Source organism: Zerene cesonia, chromosome 24 (genome assembly GCF_012273895.1).
Source record: "Zerene cesonia ecotype Mississippi chromosome 24, Zerene_cesonia_1.1, whole genome shotgun sequence".
NCBI lineage: Eukaryota > Metazoa > Arthropoda > Insecta > Lepidoptera > Pieridae > Zerene > Zerene cesonia.
Window position 1 is genome coordinate 1173770 of NC_052125.1, and position 26061 is coordinate 1199830.

The following is a 26061-nucleotide window of genomic DNA, read 5'->3' on the forward strand; positions in this document are numbered from 1 at the left end:
GTAATAAATGTTATTTGCAGTTAACAATTTTCTTTTTTCTTTATTACAATATTTATGGCAAGACTAGGTACATATTTAGCGTGGCGACGCGTCGCCACGACACGCGTCGCCACGCCAGAAATCTGTTTAATATGCGGCTATAGATGTTTCACATCAAAACATTACTCACCCAGCATGCAGGCCACAACACACTAGCAAATAATGTATCTCTGAAGCCTCTAAGGTATTTTGACAGTTGGTATCCTTTCCTCTCGCGGTTTTTTAACTCCCACACATCAAAAATAAGGCACGTCAACGCGTAGAACATTTGTATTATCTGTGGTAAAACAGAAAAAAATCTCAAATTCAAATTCAAATTCAAAATGATTTATTGTGATTCACAGGTTATAAGGAAGGTATTACATTATATAAAGTTCTACTGTTATCTGTCATGTGGCGTACAATTGTCAATTTTTACATAAATAATTAATTAATAATCATATTTATATATATTTTTGTTTATACCAAGCACAAAATAACAATGGTAAGATGTGTAATTTTAGTGTCCATTAAAAATTTAAAAGATATGTGTCATTGTGTTTAGTTCAGTCTGTTATTTATTTATGATTAGTCAAAATATTCGTTAAGTGTGTAGAATGTCATTTCAGTTAAATAAATAATTAATCAAACAGAGATTTCTTAAACGACGTCAGACTGGTGCATATTCTTATTAATCTCCTTACATATTATATAAATAAAATCTTTGCGACACGATGTATTTAACAGAATTCTTTGGAAAATGTTTACTCGAAATTAATTTTTATTCGACTTAATTATTTTGGGGTCTGTAACCTCTGAACTTTCGACTGGGTGAGCCGATTTAATGATCCCTTTTTATATGAAAGCTGGTGTCTGTCATGTGGTCGTAAATTTGGTGCATATTATGAAACTGAAGAGTTCGTTTGTTTGTTTGAACGCACTAATCTCAGAAACTACTGGTCCGATCTGATAAATTATTTCAGTGTTAAATAGCCCATTTATTGAGGAAGGCTATATGTATGTACCATGGGCGAAGCCGGGCCGCTATTAGTTAATATATTAGTAGAGATACTCACCACAGTCCATATAGTAAAAAATCTAGGTTGTAGGTTCTTTAATATCAGTAGATCTGGATTTATCATATGTGGCTGTATAAAAACAGCCAAATAAACTAGATTCCCGATGTGCATTGTTATTGTTAATATATACGCATATATCCTATAGTATGCGTACTCCATTGTGTTTCTAAAAAATAAATGAAGTTATTTAAATTTGATAATCCTACTCCTACTAATCCTATCCTATCCTACAAATATTATAAATGCGAAAGTTTGTAAGGATCTGTGTGTGTTTGTTGCTCTTTCACGCAAAAACTACTGAACCGATTGCAATGAAATTTCGTACGTAGACAGCTGGACAACTGGAATAGTATATAGTCAACTAATATACCGATATTTTTATATAGGGTACGTAAGGAAATGATATAATCCTGGCGATGCTAATCAAGATAATAAGATAAACTCATGAAATTATTGCTCTGTCACCGGTCCTTGATAAGTGTACAAAGTTTGAACTAAATATGTCTGTTTAAAGTGGGTCAAAATTAAGTTTATAGAATTCAGTTATATAAAAATCATAATAAACGCAAAGCTAATAAAAGGGTGTTATAAAATAAATAAAAATACATTTCAGTTGCCGTGAAGCTAATAAAAGCGTGTTATAAAAATTAATAAAAAAACAATATATTACAGTTAAGTAAGCCTTCATATAACAAGTAAATCGTCTAAAACACTCATTAAATTCGATAATAAAACACATAAGACTAAGTAAATTTAAATTGAAGCTCCACCAGGATACTGACACACTGACGCATAAATCAAAGTATTGTCTTATTATTATTGTTATAAATTAGTTATTTCAATCATGAATGTTAACGATAAAACTTCCTATAAAAGTAACACAAATCTAAAACGATTTCTGATAACATCGCATATTGAATAGCAATAAAAAACATTATTGTACTATTTATATGACCGCCTGCTTGGTACAATGGTTAACGCGTGAGCTTAAAACCGAGGGGTCCTGGGTTCGATTCCCGGTGGTTACGAAAAAAAAAATGTCTCGGTCTGGCAGGACACAGACGGCTGGTCATCTCCTCGTCCATAAAGAAAATTGATCAGTGAAACAGATGTATATAACCTGCCCCATATCCCAGCAGGGGACACGGGACTTCATTTTTTTACTATTTATATCGTTGCTTCAAAGATACGAAACAAAACGCCATAAATCGATATAAAAGAATGAGATTTCGAACAAGTCTGTAAGTATCAAATAAAACCTGCCAGGTTGTCTGGCAGAGATTGCAGTTAAGTCTTTGTACAAACGATGCCTTTTTTCCGTTTATTGTTTTCTTGTTATTTCTAAGTTTGTGCAATAAAGCCCTATAAATAAAAATAAATAAATATATTTAAAAAGGTATATATTAATTTAATTAAAACTATTGTTAATATCTAATTAAATATGAAAGTTATATTCCACTTAAAATATATAAATACATACGTATCCAATGTTTTAGTGTTTAATCTCTGAATATTTAAACAATTAAAACATTACTCAATTCACCTAACTATAATACATGCTCACAGCACAGATATGTAACAAATACTGATTAAAATCAGCTATTACTATATATTTTAGCATTATGTCATATGACCTATAACCCCACAACCCGTATCTAGACATCCTTCTTTGTCTATGTGGAACAATTATTTTAATTATAGATTTATTGCGCGTGAATATTCAGTTTAACATTGTTTAGTTTTGGACGCGTTTCATTATTGCATTATTTTTGCTTATCCACCAGTTGGATGTTTGTTTTCCTGTATTGTTAGGGTTGCCTGGTAGGGATCGCTACCTAGCGATAAGGCCTTTTGCTAATTATTTTAAGATTTTTTTCGCATGTATATTATTTGTTTTTGTATGCAATAAATAATTTTCATTTCATTTCATATTCACGTAAAATGTTTTATAGTTCAATTATACATATACTAGCTGCGCCCCGCGGTTTCACCCGCATAAGTTCGTATCCCGAAGGAATATCGGGATAAAGAGTTGCCTATATGTTATTCCAGTTGTCCAGCTGTATACGTACCAAATTTCATTGCAATCGGTTCAGTAGTTTTTGTCGTGAAAGAGCATCAAACACACACACATTCTTACAAACGCATTTATAACATTAGTAGGATATTTTATTTTGATATCTATTCAGGCTAATATCTATACTTAAAAAGAACTTTGTCTGCATTTTCTTTACGCTCAAACAACTGATTCGATTTAGATGAATCTGTATAGAAATAGTTTGAGACCTGAAACAGGATGTGGGATAGTTTTTATCCAGGATATCTTACGGGATCGAAAACAGTGCGGGAAAATACCCCGGGACTGTCTTTCTCTGATTGCACGAGCGAATACGCATACAGAAAACAGAATACAGAAAACTAGTTTTCCATAAATCATAAAGTTTATACGTCAGTTTTTTTGCCAACACACGCTTGACCGGTTCCATTTACTGTCGACCTTGTCACACAGCACTGGTTGTGACCTTCATTTTGTTGTATGTAATATGTTATTTTTCTGCAATTACTAACTTTAGAAACACTTATTTGCGTGGATCAAGGAAAATTAAGACAAGTCATAAACTGTATCAGTATGATATTTATCTCATACTAGCTGTTGCCCGCGGCTTCGCACACGTTAATTCAGATTCGTGAAGCAGTGGTGGCTCAGTGGTGAGAACCTCGGACTTCAAAATCGATAAGTCGGGGTTCGAGACCGGGCGAGCGTGTAGGAAATAAATTGATTTTTCAATTTATCTGCTCATGTAGATAACATCACCACTGCTTAAAACGGTGAAGGATAACATCGTGAGGAAACCGGCATGTCCAAGAATTAAAAGTTCGACGACATGTGACATCTGCCAACCCGCACTTGGCCAGCGTGGTGGATTATGGCCTGTACCCACATAGGAGGCCTATGTCCCAGCAGTGGGAACATATATGGGCTGATGATGATGATGATGATGAACTTCTTTAGAATCGTTGTGATTTCAAAGCTGATGCAACGGAAAAAACGACAGGTAAGAGACACAAATACAAAAATGTGTAGAATGAAGCCGGCAAGGAATGAGACAGAAATATACATACTATTTTATATTTTATATATATTCATCTCATTCTTTTGTCGATTTACTGAAGTTTCACTTCTATCGTGTGTGAATCGCACACTCACCTTTTTTTACTAAAAAGATCAGTGGCTTCCCTGGAGGTACCACTTCTGATTCTTATTTTGTACCAAAGGACAACAATTTCCTAATAAAACACAAAAATAATCAGTTGAAATGAGTTATCGAGTTGCAATACTAAAAAATACATTCGGATTGAGAATATTCTCGTTTTTACGAATGTCGGTTAAAATATTCAACTTAGGCAAGAGCTGGTGAGCTGTTCTGTAAAATAAATAAATAAATTTTCATTCAATTGTCAAATTTGAACACGATTTAGTTTTTAGCAAAAAAAATTTAATAAAATATATGTTATTTATCTCCAAGTTCCTAAGTATAGTCAAAGATATGAAGCTAAGCATGCATTAGCCAGTTGTGTACTTAGTGTTATTGTGAAGAGACAAATAAAATCATTTGTTTGAATGTTTGTCTCTCTCGTGAAAAACACATTGGCAGCCAAGACTAAGTTGGAGTCATTGCGCCACCCTTGTAACTAAGTTAAATCCCACTAATATTATATGTGAAAATTTGTTTGTTTGCATGTGTGTCCGTCAATCGCGCTGACATTACTTAACGGATTTTGATGAAATTTGGTATACAGACAGGGTATGTGCCGACTTGGTTGATAGGTTACTTTTTATACCTATTAAATGCTTCCTTGGGATAAAACAGGAATTTTGATAACCGGGCGAAGCCGGGATGAGCGTCTAGTTTAACATAATACTATACTAGCATAATACTATTTTATTTATGGTATTGGTCTCAATTTATTAAAAAAAATATTGAAGATACCATTAATATACATTTTAACTATCGCAAACACAAATACTAATAAAATATCAATAACAGACAAAAAACATTGATAATAAATACATTGTTTACGTTTAAAATTGACCCTGCGCCGCTTATCGTTCGGAAATTGATTGAAATAATTTTTGTGCCACCTACTTATTAAACCCCGCAAAAAGGGTTGTTATCAGTTTGACGTCGATGTCCGTCTGTGTGTGTGCGTGTCTATCTGTGATATCGTGACTCGCTAACGATTGGACCGATTTCGATGCTGCTTTTCTTAATTTATTTCCTTGTGGTTGTTACTTGTTTGATAAAAATCGGTTTAAGATTGCGGCCGCCACAAAGCGTCGGATTAAATAATTTTTCACACTAGCTCAATATGGGCATTAAATAGCCCTGTCGACTTAACTTAGTAAATTACTGTGAAATGTCAAATTCAAGATGGCCGACGACACAAAATGGCGTCCAGAATTATTTAAATCTACAATCTTTAGTATTAGGTATAGGTAAAACTATGAAAATGTAGCAATGGGATTTTTCCAAACTTCCACGAATAAACTACACCGACTTTTATGATTTTTTGTGGGAAAATAGTTAAAAAATAATAGGGTTCCTTATTCAAAGCTTAAAACGGGATCCTATTACTAACTCTTGGCTGTCCCTCTGTCTGTCTGTCCGTCCAACAGCCACCAGGCACCATCTGATAGTTAAACAGTTGAAATTTTCAGAAATGACATATTAACATTTCCGTTATAACAACAAATTTATCAAATATCGAAGTAAAATAACGATTGGCACCAACCTAAATTGAATGGGTGGCCAAATTTTGCAGTAGCTTTAAAACTTTTTAATACGAAACCCTTAGCATCCAAGTACAACTCGGACATGACCGTTTTTTTATCCCGATAAAGTTGACTTGATTGAGTAACGTTTGCCGGTCATCTAATCCTATCCTACTAATATCCTACTAATATTATAAATGCGAAAGTTTGTAAGGATGTGTGTGTGTATTGCTCTTTCACGCAAAAACTCCTGAACCTATTGCAATGAAATTTGGAACGTAGACAGCTGAACAACTGGAATAACATATAGGCAATTTTTTATCCCGATATTCCTACGGGATACGGAATTACGCGAGTGAAACCGCGAGGCGCAGCTAGTAATAACATATGTAGCAATATAACAAAACAGAAAAGCTTGTTTGTTTGAACGAAGTACCTAATCACAAGAACTATTCTGTATTTAAAGATTACATGTATTTGTTTTGTATTAAATAACACTAGATAAACTTAAAACGCTGATTAAGCAAATCAATAGTAGCAACATTGTGGTCAAAGTAAGAGATCAAAGAAGATCAAAGAACAAAGATACATGTCGCCGCCGTAATGAAATCTCCCAAAACATTTAATTTTTTGTTTTATAACATTGAAATGCTTTATAAATGAGAAATTTTCAAAGAATAAAAAAACTATTTTTGATCCCGTCCCGTGATCAAATTTTTTCTATTTTTTCAAAATTTCTTTACCAAAACATATTAAAAATTGGTTCAATATAACACGACGGACGAGTTTTTATTATAGACTTTGGTACTATAGACTTTTATCTTTCTCACTATAATAGTTATAATAGTTATACTTTTTCTTACACATTTATAGAGGACTATGTTATTATTATATACTAGCTGTAACCCGCGGCGTTATTCGAGTGGTACTTGAGTAAAAAGTAGCCTATGTGCTAATCCAGACTATGATTTATCTCTGTACCAAGTTACATATACATACGATAAGCTGTTTTCGCGTGAAAGAGTGACAAACTTCCACACGTGGAAACTTTCACGTTTATAATATTGGCAGGATTTCATCATACTTTAATTATATATGTTGATACAATTTGAGACAATTGATAAAAAAAACGTGGTAAAAACAATCTAAAGTTGTATAACTTTTTGATATTTATGCAAATTGTAGGCAATTACATAAATATAAGTTCGACACTAGGTGGCGTTAGGTCAACTTTATGAATATTTATTAATACGCTTATGATATTAATTGTTTTAAACTGATATTCAATTGTTATGTTCTGTAGATAAAGTTAATTATGCAAGCTAATTTATTTCACCTACCCCTTAAATTCAGTAAAACAACTAACAGAATATTTGCTAGTATCTTTTTGGCAGGATTTTAAAATGTACAGGAATAATCAATTGTTCCTGTCCATTCATTTAAACGAGTTAAATTATGATAAATTGTGGGAGCCTAGCTCGCATTGGCACAAATTTTGCATGGTCGCCTCGGGGAAGGTACCACACCCCCACAGAAGATCGACTGTAAATAGTATCATGTGAATAAAGTGCTAAGGTGTTTTGTTCAGTGAGGGGGGGAAAGGAAGGTATTTTTCCTTTTCCTCAACATTTTCAGTCCATTTCTATATGCAATCTCTCTCTATTCCCACTATCCAAACAGACTGGCAACAAATTTGCGGAGAATTTACCTCTGCGTTGTAATTTTTTATTTGATAATAACTCATTGTTTCAGTTATCGAGTATTATGATAGTTATGCCTGAAATGATACAGAATATGAAATATAAGTCACTGGTGTTCTATTAATGAAAGTATATTAACACACGTGTATGTGTGGACATCTTGGACTCCATTTTAAAAGAATGAAAATAAAAATAAAAAAGTCTTTTATTACTTCAAATATTTGCTATGACTGCGCATATTTTATAATTGTTATATTAGATTCACTTTAAACTGAAACATTTCATTCTAATTTGCACCCTTATCATTGATAGGTGACAATACAATAATTTCATGAGTTTATCTCATTATCCTGATCAGGATCGCACGAATTAAATAATGTTCTTACTTAAATTAGTATACTACTTTACATTTAAATAATAGTAGACAGTTTCATAGAAAGACAATAATCTAGGTACATGAAGCGAAAGAAGTAGAAGAAATTCGATTGCTGAGGCGGTGATACGGGTGGCCGAGAGGCTAGACGACACCATGGTTCAGTGTTCCCAACTTAGGGGTTTTCCCCCCAAATTTAGGGGTAAATTAATGGAATGGGAATTTTTTAGGGGTTTTATATGTTTAGGGGTATTTTTAGGGCTTTTCTGAATATATAATATTCTGAATATAATAGAACTATCCAATGCAAAAATCAATTAAATTTATTAGAATCAAACATGACTAATACTTGTACTTCAGCCGATTTTTCTTACGAAGTGTATAAGGATTTGGACGCAGCAGGATGTAAACGTTTCGAAAATGTTGGAAAATTCGGATTGGCATTTGTTACGGTTCCCATTTCGAATGCAAGTGTTGAACGTGCTTTCTCGATCTATAATATAGTTAAAAATAAGCTGCGAAATAAACTATCGATTGAAATGTTGCAAAGCATAATGATGATTCGATTCACATTAATTCGTAATGGTGGATCTTGCACAACATTCACTCCATCTTCTAAAATGTTAAGTTTATTCAATGTTAACATCTATGATTTTAAAAATTCTGACTCTTCACAGGAAACTGACATAATTTTTAATGTATTAGTTAATTTATAAATAAAAAGCATTAAAAAATATTACTGAATATTACTTATTATATTATTTTGATTGAATATTATTTTTTAGGGGGATTTTCAAATAATTGATGCAGTTTTAGGGGGTTTTGACTTAGAGTTAGGGGTAAATATTTCTGAGAGTTGGTAACACTGCCATGGTTCGACGAAATGACACGGGTTTGAATTCCGATTTCCGCCTCGTGGTCAAGCAATAGTTAACTAACCTTTGTCCGCGGCTTCGCACGCGCTAAAGTCAGAGTAGTTTAATTGATGTTATTATACATAAACCTACCCTTTGAATCACACTATCTATTAAAAAAACCACATCAAAATCTGTTACGATAGTTTTAAAGATTTAAGCATACATAGGGACAGAGTTAGCGACTTTATTTTATACTATGTAGTTTTAAGAGCAATTACAGAGTTTCTTGCCGGCTTTTCTCTGTAGAAATCGGTGGTAAATGTTAAAACTATGTTATGACGATTCAAAAGTACTTCTATGTGAAGTCTAATTAATAAATAAATGTTTGGGTATGAATTTTTTTATTCATTGCTACACTTTAAAATATTTCATTTATAAACATTTGAATGCTATAAAACATTAAAAAAATATCTATACTATGTATGAAACACATGTTTTCCGTAAACAATTTTGATTCAGCGACGCGTCATGTACCGGTCCAAATCATTAAACAAATAAAATGAGAAGAAAAAATGTGAACCGGTCGCGACCACATCGCATGGTCTATGAATCCATTAGGCTTGTACGTGTGCACAGGCCTTGAATAACTGGACACGATGTTACCCAACTAGTTGGTTATGTGTTATTGTGGGGAGCGATCGTCTTAGTTTTTATTCAATTTAAGCGGTAAGTAAATTATATATTAGCTATTTTTATCTATATTAATATTATGAAACTGAAGAGTTTTTTTTTTTTTAACGCACTAATCTCAGGAACTACTGGTCCGATTTGAAAAGTTCTTTCACTGTTAGATAGCCCACTTATTGAGGAAGGCTATAGGCTATAATAATCACGGCGTTTGTCTATAATAATCACACTAATATGAAGGTTTGTTTGGAAGTTTGTCCGTCAATCACGCTAAAACTAGTGAACGGATTTGATGAAATTAGGTATACATACAGGGTATAAACTGACTTGGGTGATAGGATACTTTTTATCCCGATTACATGTTCCCTTGGGATAAAATAGGAATCTTAATATCCGGTTGGAGTCGGGACGAGTGTCTCGTAATTAATATAGTTACAAAAACTGAAAAACATGCAATAATTAATAGTTGAATTGTCTCCACTCTTATACAGAGTATACGTAAGAAAATTTATTTAATCCTGGCGATCTTAATAAGATAAACTCATGAAATTATTGTATTGTCACCGATCCTTGATAAGTGTACAGAGTTCGAATTGAATCTGTCCGTTTAAAGTGGGTCAAAATCGAGTCTATAGCAATCGTTTACATACAAACATACAGGTGAAGTTAATCCTATCCTACTAAAATTATAAATGCAAAAGTTTGTAAGGATGTGTGTGCGTTTGTTGCTCTTTCATGCAAAAACTACTCAACCGATTGCAATGACATTTGGTGCGTAGATAGCTGGACAACTGGAATAGCGTATAGGCTTTTTATCCCGATATTCCTACGAGATACGGACTTACGCGGGTGAAACCAGAGTGCGCAGCTAGTAAAATCTAAATTCAAACGATCCAGTTAACCATTACGTAAAACGATTAGTATAATTATAAACCATACATAAGGTCTATATTACTTCATTTCTGACCCTTTATGAATAACCTGAAGGTCACAAAACAGTTAATTAACTAGATTCTAATGCATAATTAAATAATTATACACTAACAACCTTCTCACCAGAGAAGTCGAGTTGAATTATTATATCTAGAGTGATATTGCAAAAAAATATTTTTGTTTTAATAATTTACCTCCAGTCTGCACTGATTTCGAAGACACTTAACATTACATTGCGTATCTTTCGAATCACCACAATTTTTTTAGAGAAGCTCTTGGAAGAAGTAAAGAAACTCATATTCAGGCTTAAATAGATTTACACGGGATGAAAAATCACACTAATATTATAAATGTGAGTCTTTTGTTTGTTTGGATGTTTGTTAATCATGCTGAGACTACCGAACGGAGTTTAATGAAATTTGGTACAGACAGGGTATGAGCTGACTTGGGTGATTGGATTACTTTTTATTATGATATAATATATATTAATACTTCCTTGGGATAAAACAGGAATCTTAATATCCGAGCAGAGTCGGGACGAGTGTCTAGTATGCCATATATATAATGTATATATTTATATGTGCATAAAATATAACTAATGTCACGATATTTACATAACGTTTTATATTACATTATATTTTACAAACGACGGTTCTAGAAATTTTTAATTTTTATAAAGAATATTTATTTATTCTGCTTTACCTCTGTACTTCATTTGTTTCTCTTACGAAACAAAGTCCCATATAATGAATATTGAAGATAACAATAGAATATGAAAAACTCCCAACATATGACGCAAAATGATCGTATCCAATTTATTTCATCCGACGTCATAAACCGATTTTTTATCTCATGTCTCCGAGAACATCGAATCGAATGACGTGATTTTTTTGTGTTGGATGCGAAATTATTGTCAATTTGTCCCACTTTATACCTGGACTGGCACCTCCCATGCACGTCGATAAGCCGTAATGTCATTAAGCATCTCCCGTGACCCCTTCAATATAGCGGCTCGACGGAACACAGTGGGGTTTTAGTCGGTAGGAATCCGTCATAACCCACGACCTCTTTCCCAGGAGGCCGTGCGTATCTATGTAAGATTTTAAGATTTCCCCACTAGAAAAAAAAAACAGGGACTCATAATAAAGATGAACTAACAAACATATAAACTGTTAACATTCGTAATGGGTTATAACATCGCATGCACTGTTATGTGAAAGAAGAAAACATCACCAAACAATTTATATTGAATTAGCTTTTGCCCGCGGTTTCGCATGCGTTAGATTAAGAGTATTAGTTATTATACAAAAACCTTCCCCTTGAATCACTCCCTATTAAAGAAAAACCCCATCAAATTCCGTTGTATAGTTTTAAAGATATAGCATACATAGGGACGTAGTGACAAAGAAAGTGACTTTGTTTTATACTATGTAGTGATGATGTATGAAAGTATATAAGTACAGTCATTGTGTAACAAATTAAATTAAAAAGGATTCTTTTAGGGTGCGTCCATTGATTACAAGAGGCTCTCAGGGGGAGAGGGGTTCGCGTTAAATTTCTTTTATAAACGCTGGGGAGATCCCCGTTTCGGCAAAGTCACGTAATTATCGTGTTAGGAATGAAGATTAATTAGTTTTAAAATAAGTAAAATATAAAAAGTTATGATATTTGTACTTTAATATTTATTTAAGAATACAATATAAATCTTAATATATATTGTATAGTTTTTATATAAGTGGCATACAAATAATATTCAAGGTAAATGTAAATATAAGTACCAAAATAAATCGTGTTAATTTTTTATAGCTGCGCAGTTTTATATTCTACATGTGCAGATGCAGTGCTCATCAGGACTCGGACCCCGATTTATCGATTTTGTAGTCCGAGGTTCTCACCACTGAGCCACCACTTCTTTTAATATAAATTCTAGTATCTTCGAGTATTAATACGTAGTGGTGGGGGTATTATGACATTGCAATAGTTTACGACATTTTTATAGTGAGATATAAAATGTATACAAGCTGCATGCCCCGGCTCCGCCTGGGTAGTTGTCTGTCGTAATTGAAATAATATAAACTATTTTCTAAGTTGGATCAAACTGCATATGTTGTGCAAATTTGATTAAAATATGTTTGGTGGTTTAGGAGTATATCGCGGAGACATAATGTGACATGTTATATATATATGTATGTATAAGAACTAGCTGAAACCCGCGGCGTCACTCGTGGTACCCCGGTAAAATGAACGAATAATTATATAATCTACAAGCTAATCCAGACTATAATCTATCTCTTATCTTATAGCTATCTTTTCGTGAAAGAGCAACAGTTCTGATCTAGCAAACACGAAAAACACAGTCGAATTGATAAACTTCTTTTTTGAAGTCGGTAAAATAAACGAAATTCGTAAAAAATGCTATAGACATATAATTTAGTGGCATCCTCAATATTAATTAAATGTTTAAATACGGAAGACGAAAATGTATAAATACACTAGCAGTGGCCTATATTAAGATCGATTTTTTTTTTTTTTAATGTCATAGCGGACAACTGAGCTGGTGGTTCGCCTGATGGTAAACGATCACCACCGCCCATGAACATTCGCAGAGGCTTAGACCTCTGAGAATGCGCTGCCCGCTTTTAAGAGATAAGGGATGAGGAAAGGATTGATGAATGGAAAGAAGGAATGGACTGAGAAGGGCTAGGAGAAGGAAATAGGCCTATATAATATAAATAAAATTATATAATATATAAATTTTTTGTTTATTTTAAACCGGTAACTTTAGAGTTCCTGGTCACAAAATATAAATAACTAGCATACCCGGCCACGCGTGCTGTGGCTGAATAATAATTAAAAATATTAAGATTATAAATTATTGGGATAATTAATCGAAATAAAAACTATCCTCTATCTTAAGTTGGACCAAATTACACGTAAAATGCCGACTTTCATCAAAATCTGTTGAGTTGGTGAAGAGTTCATTGGGAACATACATCATGACACTGGATTTTTATATATTAAGATTAGGATATAAATATTTAAATAATAATATAAAGGGTACATGACCGGGTAAACGCTGTTCTGCCTTCATCATTAGGGGTATGAAAATAGATGTTGGCCGATTCTCAGGCATACCCGATAATCACTTGAAATTCTATGAGAATCGAATCATAATTCCCCGATCCGGCCGTTTCGGAGAAATATGTGTACTAACATAGAATGACAACATATTATAAAGCAAAGTCGCTTCTCGCGTCTGTTTCTATGTATATATGCTTAGATCTTTATAACTACACAACGGATTTTGATGGGATCTTTTTAATAGATAGAGTGATTCAAGAGGAAGGTTTATATGTATAATAGCATCTATTAAACTGCTCCGAATTTAACGCGTGCGAAGCCGCGGGCAAAAGATAGTTTTATATATGAAGAGATATCAAGTCTAGCGGTTTTAGTCGTGGCTAGTGGTCCGCCCCGACTTCCTCAATAAATGAGCTATATAACACCGAAAGAATTTTTCAATCGGACTAGTAGTTCCTGAGATTAGTGCGTTCAAACAAACAAACAAATCTTTCAGCTTTATAATATTACTATAGATTGTATCAACAAATACCATTGGGATACGTAGTAATAATATCGCAATAACAAATACTATATCACACAAATATTATAAATGTGATAGTTTGTTTGTTTCGATGTTTGTTCGTCACGCTGAAACTACTAAACAGATTTTGATGATACTTGGTATACAGACAGGGTATAAGCTGCCTTGGGTGATAGGATACTTTTATCCCGTTAAATGCTCCCTTGGGATAAAACAGAAATCCTGATATCAATCACACTGAAAAATCAGAGTGGATTTCGGATATTGTTCTACGTCCTAATACCACGCGGGCATAGCCGCGAGCGGAAGCTAGTCATATATGCTAACTATATAAATTGAGAAATTTTTCTAAATAGAATTCAGAAGAAGGAAAATAAACATAATTGAAGGTAGTTGTATATTGTTTGACAACCGTCAGTAACAGATTATACGCTTATATAAGTGAGAAGCGTCATTTTGTATAAATAATACAACTAAAGTAATTAAACCTTATAGTAAGTCAATTTGTTAAAAAAAAACTTTCTTATCTTGATATAAATGTAGTTTCATAATTATAGTATTTATATATTTTATGCACGTTGTTGTGGTTGAAACGATCAAGGTTTATAAAGGTATGTAGGTATATTATATTAAATTAGCTGCGCCTCGCGGTTTCACCCGCGTATGTCCGTATCCCGTTGGAATATCGGGATAAAAAGTTGCCTATATGTTATACCAGTTGTCCAGCTGTCTACGTACCAAATTTCAACGCAATCGGTTCAGTAGTTTTTGCGTGAAAGAGCAACAAACGCACACACATCCTCACAAACTTTCGCATTTGTAATATTAGTATGATATAAGTATAATATAACATAATTAGTAGGATTATGTTTACAATGAATGAAAGATGAAATTGTTTATTTTCAATACAGCCTTTCATAAATTCAAACTCAAACATTTATTCATTTAATTAGAATTCTTATAGAAGCACTTTTGAATCGTCATATAACACAGTTATAACATTTACAAAGTTTATGAAGTTGCAGTGGTAATAGTGGGTAGTTTAACCGAATATCTGCAAATATGAGTATATTATTATGTATAGATAGGATCTCAAATAGCTTCGAATGATGAGAAATTTTTGAAGGATGTGTGTGTGTTTGTTGCTCTTTCACACAAAAACTACTGAACCGATTGCAATGAAATTTGATACGTAGACAGCTGGTCAACTGGTATAACATATAGGCAACTTTTTATCCCGATATTCCTACGGGATACGCAGCTAGTATACGAAAAAAGAGATAAATTATATAATCATATTTATATTTGTACAAGATTATTTGATAATAATGAATGTTAGATATAGATAAGCGAATAAGCGATTAAAACGAACTGGTCAAGCGCAGCCGGTTCCTTTGGGGACAGTTCCGTATATAATTATAGTGGTAATTTCTATATATAGATATATTTTCTAGCCAACCCTTGTTCGGAGGAGGCAGGATTGGTTTATGAACTAGTAAGATCCTGTCTGTCTGTCTACGAGCCAAGTCTTTAGACTTTCACAATGTATTTATATTCTATCTTTTGTGTCATTAGTGATTAGCAGAGTAAGATTCGTTTTGTTTTAATCTCTTTTTATATTTTTATTTTTATCAAGTTTGTATTTTGTTTAATATATAAAATTTTCGCGTCACAGTTTTCGTTGCCATACTCCTCCGAAACGGGTTGACCGATTTTGATGATATTTTTGTGCTTATCCGGTATCTATGAGAATCGGCCAACATCTATTTTTCATCCCCCTAAATGATCAGAGTACGGCAGAACAGCGTTTGCCGGGTGCAGCTAGTATAGCTTATAAGTTTGTTTGTTTCAATGGGGCTGACATAAACAATAGTTTAAAAGCCCTCTAAATAAATGATTTAAAAAAAAGAAATTTTTTTCAACCGACTATACAAGAAAACCATTGTCAGTTCGACTGTATTTTTGGGCCACTCTATCATTTTTACTGGGTGAACTGATTTTTATGATTATTTTACTATATTCTGGTGCCTGCCATGTGGTCCCATTGGCATAGCTCTTATTATGATTGTCTTATCAACACCTTCTTGGTTTTTCTTTTATTCTTCTAACATAAAGCCTTGTTTATTACAGGGTTACATATATTGCACACATAATTTGAATAAAAAATTTATGAAAAACATTTATAATTTGCACATAATGTTAAATAACTGCGCTCAGTTATTTATTATTTCATTTTTAAAACGACATGAACGTGGTGGATTATAGCCTGAACCCTCATAGGAGGCCTGTGTCCCAGCAGTGGGAACATATATGGACTGATATGCTTTATTTAAGAATCAACTGACAAACAAACAAACTCACTTGTGTTATATTACACAAAAGCAAAACAAGTTGTCTCTATACCCTAAAACAATATGAAATCTCATAGTTTATGCAACTGTCGCAATATTATCATTCTAATTATTTCAAATGTAGATACGATATCTAATATATCTTTCTTTATTTCAGACTTAACTGTGATATCAAAGCAATCAAAATGGGGTAAGTTTGTATACATTTTAAGTGAATTTATAAAAAAATGCAATTTATAATATGTTCTTCTTCTATTAAAAAAATAAGTTACGCTAGGAAAGTTCGACTGGAGCTGGAGGCATATATCCGTTACCTTATCCTTCCTTATCCTTTCTTCTTTCCAGATGCCAATCATTTCCTTATCCCCTTCCCCTTGAAAGCGGGAAGCGCTTGTGTACAGGCACCACCTCTGCGAACGTTCGTGGACGGTGATCGGTCACCATCAGACGAAGTGTCAGCTCCATTGCCGACTATGACATAAAAAAAAATCCCAAAAATGACTACAGTCTTTTTATACCATAAGAATTATATTTATTTTTGTCTTCATAATTCAATTGGTAGCTGGTGCCTACCGTGATACCATTATAACTTGAGGTTTTGTTAAAATAGTTTTTATATATTTTCATTTATTTGTTTTCAGAGCGTTACCACAACCACACATACGACTGGCAGGCAATATAGGTTTCCTATTAGTGCATGTAATTAATACAATTATTATGCATTTCGCTGTACAAAAAACATTACAGAGCGAAGATCAGCAATTGAAAACCTTCGCCTCGTTTGAATATAAATACATAACAATATGGAATTTAGTAAGTATAAACTTTTATTCATGACAGACTGCGCCGCGTTTCGCGACGAACCCACCGGCAATAGCATTTTATATGGCTCACGTCTTTATTAATGTATCCTAGTAATATTATAAATGCGAAAGTTTGTAAGGATGTGTGTGTGTTTGTTGCTCTTTCACGCAATAACTACTGAACTGATTGCAATGAAATTTGGTGCGTAGACAGCTAGAAATCTGGAATAACATATAGGCAACTTTTTATCCCGATATTCCTTCAGGATACGGACTTACGTGGAAGAAACCGCGGGGCGCAGCTAGTAAGCTATATATTTGTAAAGTTTCGTTGAAATCCATTCTGTAGTTTTTACGTGATACATCCATCCATCCTCACAAACTTTTGCGTTTTGAATATTAGTGGGATACGCGATCAAATTAACAGTTGGATCGACTTAGCGACATATTGTGATGAAATATTTATTGGAACCTAGTCTTCATACATATATATACATACTTCATACGTGGTATACAATTATTAGGGGACAGTTTTTTATGTAAGTTTAAGAGGTAGTAAAGAAGCTGCTAATTATAATGAATCTGTGAGTCTGTTACGCTATAACGGCTAAATGATTGTAAATTCACGCTGGCTATCTGTGGGGTGTGGTACTGCCCCGGTTCGAGCTGCCCTAGTTGCCGTGCCGAAACGTACTCTCTCCCACTACTCTTGTGACTCCCACATTAAAATAATTTGAACACAGAAACTGCTCGACCACGTATTGTGTTATTTAATTACGCTTTATTTTCCAGGCATTTCAATTATTTTTCCTAGGGTTGTCTATTGTCTGTGACCTATCAGTTATATTGAAGATTGATAAAAAGCACAAGATAATAAATCAAATCAAACGGTACAAGGAGTTTTTCTTTGCCAGTACTCTATGGCCGACAACCTTGGTGTGTAATTTGAGACATTTTTTCTTATTTAACCGACTTTTCCAAAAAAAGGAGATTCCTCGACTTGAATTTTTTTTGTTATCTTACTCTATAACTCAATAAGTTTTCAACTAGGTAATTATTTTTGTGCTTGATAGTGATTGTTTTTATTTGGTCCCATTTTAGAATCCAGACTGGTACCTCCCTCCCTAAGAAGGTCGGTGACCGTTTCGTAGGAAAATAAATTAATGTTTTTAATAACAAATAATTAAACATCAAGATTTTAGAATTATTTACATAATACCTTTTTCAATTTTTGGTTTTACAGCATTGAAATGCTTTTTAAATGAGATATTTTGAAAGAATTTAGAAGAAGAATTTTTTTTCTATACATTTAATATATACAACCAAAATAATAACCAATACTATCGATTCCAGCTGATCTTCACGATATTCTGGCCCATATTCATATACAACAGAGAGCTCATATTCCCAGCGTTCATCGACAAGGTGCTTACGACTGTATCAAACCACATCATGCACTCCTTCATAATCCTGATAGTGTTGTGGGAGCTGGTGCTTCAGCCCCGAAAACAACCAAAGAATCACACTTGGAACCTGATGAATATGACTTTCATATATGTACTTTATTTCATCGTGTAAGTATAGAAAGAAAGAAAGAACATTTATCTGATGGACATGACATGATACAAAACATTGAAGACATACATAATGACTCCTTAATAATAAGAAAAAAGGTGTGATACCGCCACCAAATAGGATCTAATTCAGCGTATTCATAGCTAATAACAAAAAAAAACTTCGTATGTATTATGTTATCTGTGCCATGTAGATATTTTAAGAACATATCCTCTAGGTGCTGATAAATGTATGTCATTTTTTTTTTCGTCGGTAATGTATCTGGTGGGTTTCCTGATGGTAAGCGCTACCACCGCCCAAGAGCGTTTGGAGAGGCGTAAGGTCGATGACAGGCATTATACCTCTGCAGTTGATTGCTTTCAATTGAAATTGGATTGGATTAAGAAAGGATTGCCGAAAGTAAAAAAGGACTGGGAAGAGTAAGGAAAAGGTTGGCCCCCCGACTAAATTTTCTTTATTCCCTAATGAGTTTAGTCCCGACTGATTGGGCTTCAGACTAAACAGGAACGTTCCAGAGAAGGGCGTGTCAAATTACCATCAAAGAAGATCGTGGTCAAATGTATTATCCAGTAGAAGAATAGAATAGATCATGATTCATAAGCGATTTGATCCCATATAGTCTGCCTTACCGTGGCGAGGTCTTAGACTTCAAAAAGGCTTCTCAATTCAAATGTACTTTCTTGTGTATCTCAGACCTTTTGACCTGAGTTAATCGATTTACGACTGCCTCCTTGGTACTCCGAGGGGTTCTGGGTTCGATTCCCGGTGGGGACGCACAAAAAAGTCATGTCTCGGTCTCGCAGGAAACAGAAGGCTCACCTGCTTGTCTATAAAGAAAACCGATCAGTGAAACAAATGTATATCATCTGCCCCATACCCCACTAGGGGACACGGGACTTCACTTAATCGATTAACAATTGTGTTTTATTGAAAGCTGGTCTATTTAAAGGTCTGGTACTGGCAATTTTAAGACGGATTTGTGATTTGTTAATTTTTTTTTTTCATTTATTATATAATTTCCAGGATCTTCCATCATTACTACATGGCGGGGGTGTGGCCATACCCCATGGTGAATTACATGTATGGGACCATATACTTCCCCATTTTCATGGCGTTCATTGCAGGTTTATACACATTCTGTTATTATATCCAATGGACTCTCACCGCTATGATACATGGATCAAAGTCCAAAGTCCGATAACACTTCATTGTTACACATGTTTCGGATAACTGGTGTCAGCCGTTTGATTAAAAGCCTGGGCTTTTGATAAAACGATGCGGATTTAATCTAATGAAGTAACAACTGATATCGTTCAGATATTTAATTTAGCGCCCTTTTCAATCAAGAGCCTAGGCTATTAATGAAATGGCTAATTTACCATTTAACTGCTTATATATACACTAAATAGTTATTACAATTATGTAAAGTATTTTTTTAATAATTAGTTCAATGCAATAATATAATATCGTTATTATTTATTTCTTATTTAATCATCGATTGTTTTTGTTAAGGTATTTGTTTATCTAAATAGAATCTGTAATACAAAACGAAATCAAAGACGACAGTTTTTTATATACCGGGATTCGAACCCAGAACCTTTCGAGTGAATCGCTTATACGTTAACCATTGTACCAGTACCCAATGGATAGTAAAAAGCCAATATTTAAGAGGCGCTATTTCAATCCTTGGTTAAAGTTTATCCGTACAATAACACACTTAATATAAATGTCATATGTAGAATATCAAAAAAGGTCTGTTAGAGCGCATTTATTTAATGGTTATTATATATAAATACGATATTATGAAATACTAGCTGCGCCCTAAAGGCGTCGGTTTTTAATATATATTTTTTGATAGGGGGCAACTAGATGTACTAGCTGCGCCCCGCGGTTTCACCCGCGTAAGTCCGTATTCCATAGGAATATCGGGATTAAAAGTTGCCTATATGTTATTCCAGTTGTCCAGCTATCTACGTACTAAATTTCATTGCATTCGGTTTAGTAGTTATTGCGTGACAGAGCAACAAACACACACATCCTTACAAACTTTCACATTTATAATAAGTAGGAGGGTAGGATTAGTAGGATAGGATAGGATACGATAATGAATAAATGTTTAGTCAGTTCACAAGATTCAATACATAGTCATATAAAAATAACATTTATTATATATCTCAATTTTAAGTGTATTATGTAAATTATGTTTAATTTAAGTGTCTTAAAATATTATATTAAAATGTAGCAGATTAACCGATTTTAAAAAAGGATAGAAACGGGTATTAATTTCCTACTTTTGAAGGTTATCAAACTTGTATAACAAGAGTGTTTAATTATATATATCTTAATAAATTAAGATAATTAATTGTAAGTTGTTATTTTGTAATAATAAATAAGTTATGGGTTGTTATTTTTAATGAATAACTGTAAACAGATTGATGTTTTATTTTATACTTTTTTACTTTTATCTTACCTTTTCTCCATTATTGTTGTTGCTTTATTTTTAAATAATTAAATAGCTAAGGTCATAATAGCTAAGGTCCTTTGGAGGTGTAAACTTGATGACTACATGACCTACCATGATATAGGTGACCACGATGTAGTGGTGGCTTAGTGGTGAGGATATCAGATTCTAATCGAAAAGCCGGGGGATCGAGAGAAGACGAGTGAGCACTAATTAAATTGATTTTTAATTTACGCTTGAAACAGTGAAGGAAAACATCGTGAAGAGACCGGCATGTCCAAGAATCAAAAGTTCGACGACATGTGACATCTGCCAACCCGCACTTGGCCAGCGTGGTGGATTATGGCCTGAACTGATAATAATGTATAAAATGATATAATTTATATTCAAATTTGTTCGTTCTCTGAATCGTAAAACGTCGATTTTCTTTTGCATAAATACTCTAATTTTTATACCTGGATCCTATTGCCATTTCGTTTTTTTAATCGTTATTATTTGGAGAAGAATTTTATGAAAATCCTAAGAAATTGGCGCCAAAATAAAAATCACATATAAAAATTTCCTGCGTTTCGCAGTTCGGCTAGTAATGGATAAATAATATGTTTATACTTTTTTTACCAGACTTTAAACTTTTTATGGAATTCTAAGCCAAGACTGTTTTCAATTATTTGTATTAGTTTTCTTATTGTTAAATGTATTAGTGTGAGTGTAACTTATAACTTAATAGCATTTGCCCACGGCTTCGCACACGTTAAATTAGGAGTTTCCTTATAGATTTTATTATACATATAAACCTTCCTCTTGAATCACTCTATCTATTTAAAAAAAACCCCATCAAAATCCGTTGCATTGTTATAAAGATTTTTTTTTTACTGAGAAGTGAGCTATATTTAATTTTTTTTATTACACAATAAAAGATAATATAAACTGCTTTTGTTGCATTGTTATAAAGATTTAAGCATACATACGGGCATAGGGACAGAGGAAGCGACTTTGTTTTATACTATGTAGTGATTGTTTAAGACACTGAAAGGGTTATAAAAATAAAACACACTGAATTGCAAGTGATTCGAGAATAATAAAACAATAACATTTATTTTTCTATTGGTTCTCAAAAATCGACTCAAACTACTTAGGTACGTTTATTTTGTTAGTTCACAAATCAACAAAGCTCCAGCAAACGGAAGTTAACCGAAAAGTCGTACATTTATTTTCAAAAAACAAATGAAAGTATACAAAAGTAAATGAACTTTCATTTAAACATTCAAAACACGAAAGAATGAAATTCGAATTCACGGTTAACTTACGCGTACATTAAACGTTATATATTCTGATTTTTTTTACATAGATATATGTTTTTTTTTATATTTTGTTACTCTTTAATTTGTTCAGGTAATGTGTAAAAATACTTCAGTTAACAAATTAATATTTTTTTTCAATATAAAATAATTATCTCATAGAAAACAAGATATAAAAAATTTTCACTATTTACGCCCAAGACCCCAATATTCATGGGTTTGTATAAAATAGAAGCTCTATCAAATAAAACACAACTCAATAACTGTAAACGATGATTCCCGCAATTGCTTGCTTATTCGAAAAATTCCTAACATTATGTGTCCAAATCTATATTTTAGTGAAAATTTAGCAAAACATAGTACAAAAGTTTTTTTTTTTAGAAATATCTAGTTATCTACCCAGCGATCTTTTACCCTAATTCTATCACTACCGCGCCCTCTTACGGCGATTAGCGTAAGACGCGCCTCTCGGTTGCACCATTCACAAGTCTACATTAAGAAGTATATAGAATGGACACTTTTGTCTCTTCAACTGGTTTTGGATTATTTGAAAATAAATTCGACGCTCGCCCACGCTGCGGAATCTGAATTCGCGTCGCCTACGCGGCGCTGGCGAAGCGGAGCGAGACGGTGGCGAAATTTTATAATCTTTGAGATAACAAAGAAACTAGAACTGTTGGTCAATGAACAAACTCATGGATTTGGTCGTTCATTAAAATTATGAATAAATACATAGATTAAATTAGAGCCATAGAGATATTTTAGAAAATTTATACAAATTAAGGATTTTCTAAGAATATTTATTTTTGTTAATTTAATTAATTATAAATATGGATATCGCTCAAAGGATTAATAAAATGTGACTTTCTATTCAAGATAAATATCAATTATATAATAAAATGAACAGCTAAAATCCATTTCTCTCTCATTTCACAGATACAGGTTATGACGATAGAAGCGTTTCTAGCAGCAGTCTAATTGAATAAACAAATGTTTGGGATTAATTTTTTTATAACTTTCACTTTTTTTTGTCTTTTAGTCATCTAGATACTATAGATAGATAAATGTTGTTACGCAAACTATTAACTTAAGAGACTTTCGCCATGCCATCCCGCCGCCAGCGCCGCGATATAGACATATAAAACAACAAATACTGTAAAATTATTGCTAACTAATAATTAACATTGTAAATTATTTATTTGATTATAATATGTTTGTACTCAGATATAAATTCAGATTCAATTGTTCGCGCCGGGCCTTCATTTAGACGGTTATTGATTAGGCAACAGCTTCACCGTTTTTTACCAATTTATTTCAGTCTTAGTGCTCTAAACAATTTCGTGCACAATTCCAACGAGAAATGTCTAATTTTCGTATTTTTTTTCACTTGATATGCGATTTTCTCGATCGTAGCTAACGTGTGAACAATAGATTTGAATAAGGTATACGTAATTATATGTAGATATGTTGTTATTTGTTTCGAGAACAATCTAATTCACGTGATTTAGTTTTTTGGCGCTAAAACCGTAAAACTTAACAATCATCGAACGAATAACGAACGAAAATTAGACATTACTCGTTATTGCAATATTTTTTTACTAACACATCTAGTAATGTGCATCTAAATTAAAATAAATCGCATTATTTTAATTAAATTATAAATATATATTCATTTTCATGTAACAAGGTTTATTAATTCTGAGGAAAACAACAAGATGAAATCAGCAACATCATTTTTAAATAATATTTATGAACCACCCGTATATTTTATCTATATGCTCTCACTATTATGTATGATTACTCTATTATATCAAGAATTCGAAAAAATTGTGTTCCGAAAAAAAAAATAAAAATAAAAAACCAAAAAGTATACATATAAATATTTTTATTAACGAAAAAAAAAGAAAATATAAAATAAAACAAAATGAATAGACAATAACAGATTGCTTTATTTAACAAAAAATATATAATATATATAAGTAAAAACAACATTTTCACATACAGTACGTCGACCTCGTAACATTGTGGAAAATATGTTTTTTATATACTTTTAATAGAATGTAAAAATTAAAAATAACCCATCGAACCTTATATGACATTTAATATAAAATACATATTATTAACTATTTACAAAATACGCGTTAAGTTTTATAAGATTTAACATTAATATAAACCAGTCTATATAGTAAAGGCTATTTAACTTAGCGTAATGTTAGAAAAATTGATAATAATTAGTAGTTCTAAATAATGTAGCAGGCAATTTACGTTCCAAACAAGCAAACAGCTTAAAAACGTTACGTATACGAAGTACAAAAAAAAAACATAAAAAACAATAAAAAAAATATTATGCGTTACGTGTGCTTTTATTATTAAAAAACCAAACATGGCACCCAAAAGAAGGGATGTATATATATATGCGTTGAGATCAAAAATTATTATAAGAAAAAAAATTAAATTGCCTGCTGGTACAGTACAAATTATTTTGACCGTGAGATGTTAAAAGATCAAATCTTACTATGCACGGATTGTAGAAAAAAAACGATAAAATATTTGAAAAAAAAATATATTGCGAAATAAATTAAGAACACATAAATACATAAGCGAAAAACGCCGTCATAGTAAGATTTGAAGACACTTATCATAACAATATAATACAATTGCTCGTCTGATTTTGTTCAATATTACGCAACTTATCAATAACATATTTTAATAATATTCATGAATTTTCCATCGCCTCTGTACGACCTCCAAAAAAAACTAAAAAGAATCTACAAAAAGAGTTGGGCAGTATCTGTATTCCTATATAACATAATCGATCTAAAATCGAAATAAAAAAACATCAATATTAATAATCATTTGAAATAAATAACAAGTTACATCCATAAAACTGTTAAAATAATTAAAAAATACCTATTTTAAACGCTCCTAAAGAAAAACATTGTGTGATCTTTATTCCGCTAATCCTTTATAACACCTTTATTTATTTCTTAATAAAAACTCTATGTCTATTATATATTTATATAATAATTATTATTATTTCATCGTCGTGTTAGATATATTTTATAGTTATTATATTCGTCCACAGACACATAAAGAAACCGTTTCGTTATGTGTCCGTAGATGTCATCCCAGTTACAATCGTCCAAGCGCATATAACCTCAAATATCGAAATTGATTATAAAACTGGCGGCGGCCGGCCGTTTATACGTATTAAATAAACATTTTATATATTAAATTGTACGTATATAAGTCGTAACAGTCTCAGAATACATACATACATAATACAAATAGTCCAACAACTGTCCGACGCGCCGTCAGTTCGCGATAGTAAACAGTAGTAAATGAAAGTCTTTGAAAGTCCCACACGAGCGCGGGCAGAATTAAAACGATTCGTGTCGTGTTCTGTTTGTCTGTCTGTTTATCCGTGCGTGTAGTCAAGGACGTTGTCCAAAGAGAACAGTTCTTTGTAAAGGGCTGGGAATACGTGGTGCGGGTGGGCGGCCTTAAAACGGCACAGCGCCTCTAAGTGCATCAGCGATAGCTCTCTG

General features: G+C 32.8%; 3 protein-coding genes across 11 annotated transcripts in view; 1 reads left to right on the forward strand and 2 right to left on the reverse strand.

Annotated features, from left to right (window-relative positions):
* LOC119836460 (androgen-dependent TFPI-regulating protein-like) overlaps positions 1-2684 on the reverse strand; it is a 5847-nt gene extending 3163 nt beyond the window's left edge. Inside the window, exons 1-3 of the mRNA XM_038361787.1 lie at positions 2578-2684; positions 1095-1263; positions 170-316 (exon numbers count right to left, since the gene is read on the reverse strand). Coding sequence (XP_038217715.1) covers positions 170-316; positions 1095-1256 — 309 coding nt within the window. The 5' untranslated portion in view covers positions 1257-1263; positions 2578-2684. The remainder of the gene's footprint in view (positions 1-169; positions 317-1094; positions 1264-2577) is intronic.
* Positions 2685-9275: 6591 nt separating this feature from the next.
* Positions 9276-26061, forward strand: part of LOC119836553 (androgen-dependent TFPI-regulating protein-like) — a 23850-nt gene continuing 7064 nt past the window's right edge. For all 3 annotated transcript variants that reach the window (XM_038361943.1, XM_038361944.1, XM_038361945.1), the window contains exons 1-6: positions 9276-9527; positions 16534-16566; positions 17018-17189; positions 17972-18115; positions 18533-18753; positions 19778-19878. In XM_038361943.1, the coding sequence (XP_038217871.1) occupies positions 16562-16566; positions 17018-17189; positions 17972-18115; positions 18533-18753; positions 19778-19878 (643 nt within the window). In that variant the 5' untranslated portion in view covers positions 9276-9527; positions 16534-16561. The remainder of the gene's footprint in view (positions 9528-16533; positions 16567-17017; positions 17190-17971; positions 18116-18532; positions 18754-19777; positions 19879-26061) is intronic.
* The window catches only part of LOC119836552 (probable nuclear hormone receptor HR3), a 103457-nt gene continuing 101838 nt past the window's right edge, over positions 24443-26061 (reverse strand). For all 7 annotated transcript variants that reach the window (XM_038361941.1, XM_038361935.1, XM_038361942.1 and 4 more), the window contains one exon: positions 24443-26058. In XM_038361941.1, the coding sequence (XP_038217869.1) occupies positions 25932-26058 (127 nt within the window). In that variant the 3' untranslated portion in view covers positions 24443-25931. The remainder of the gene's footprint in view (positions 26059-26061) is intronic.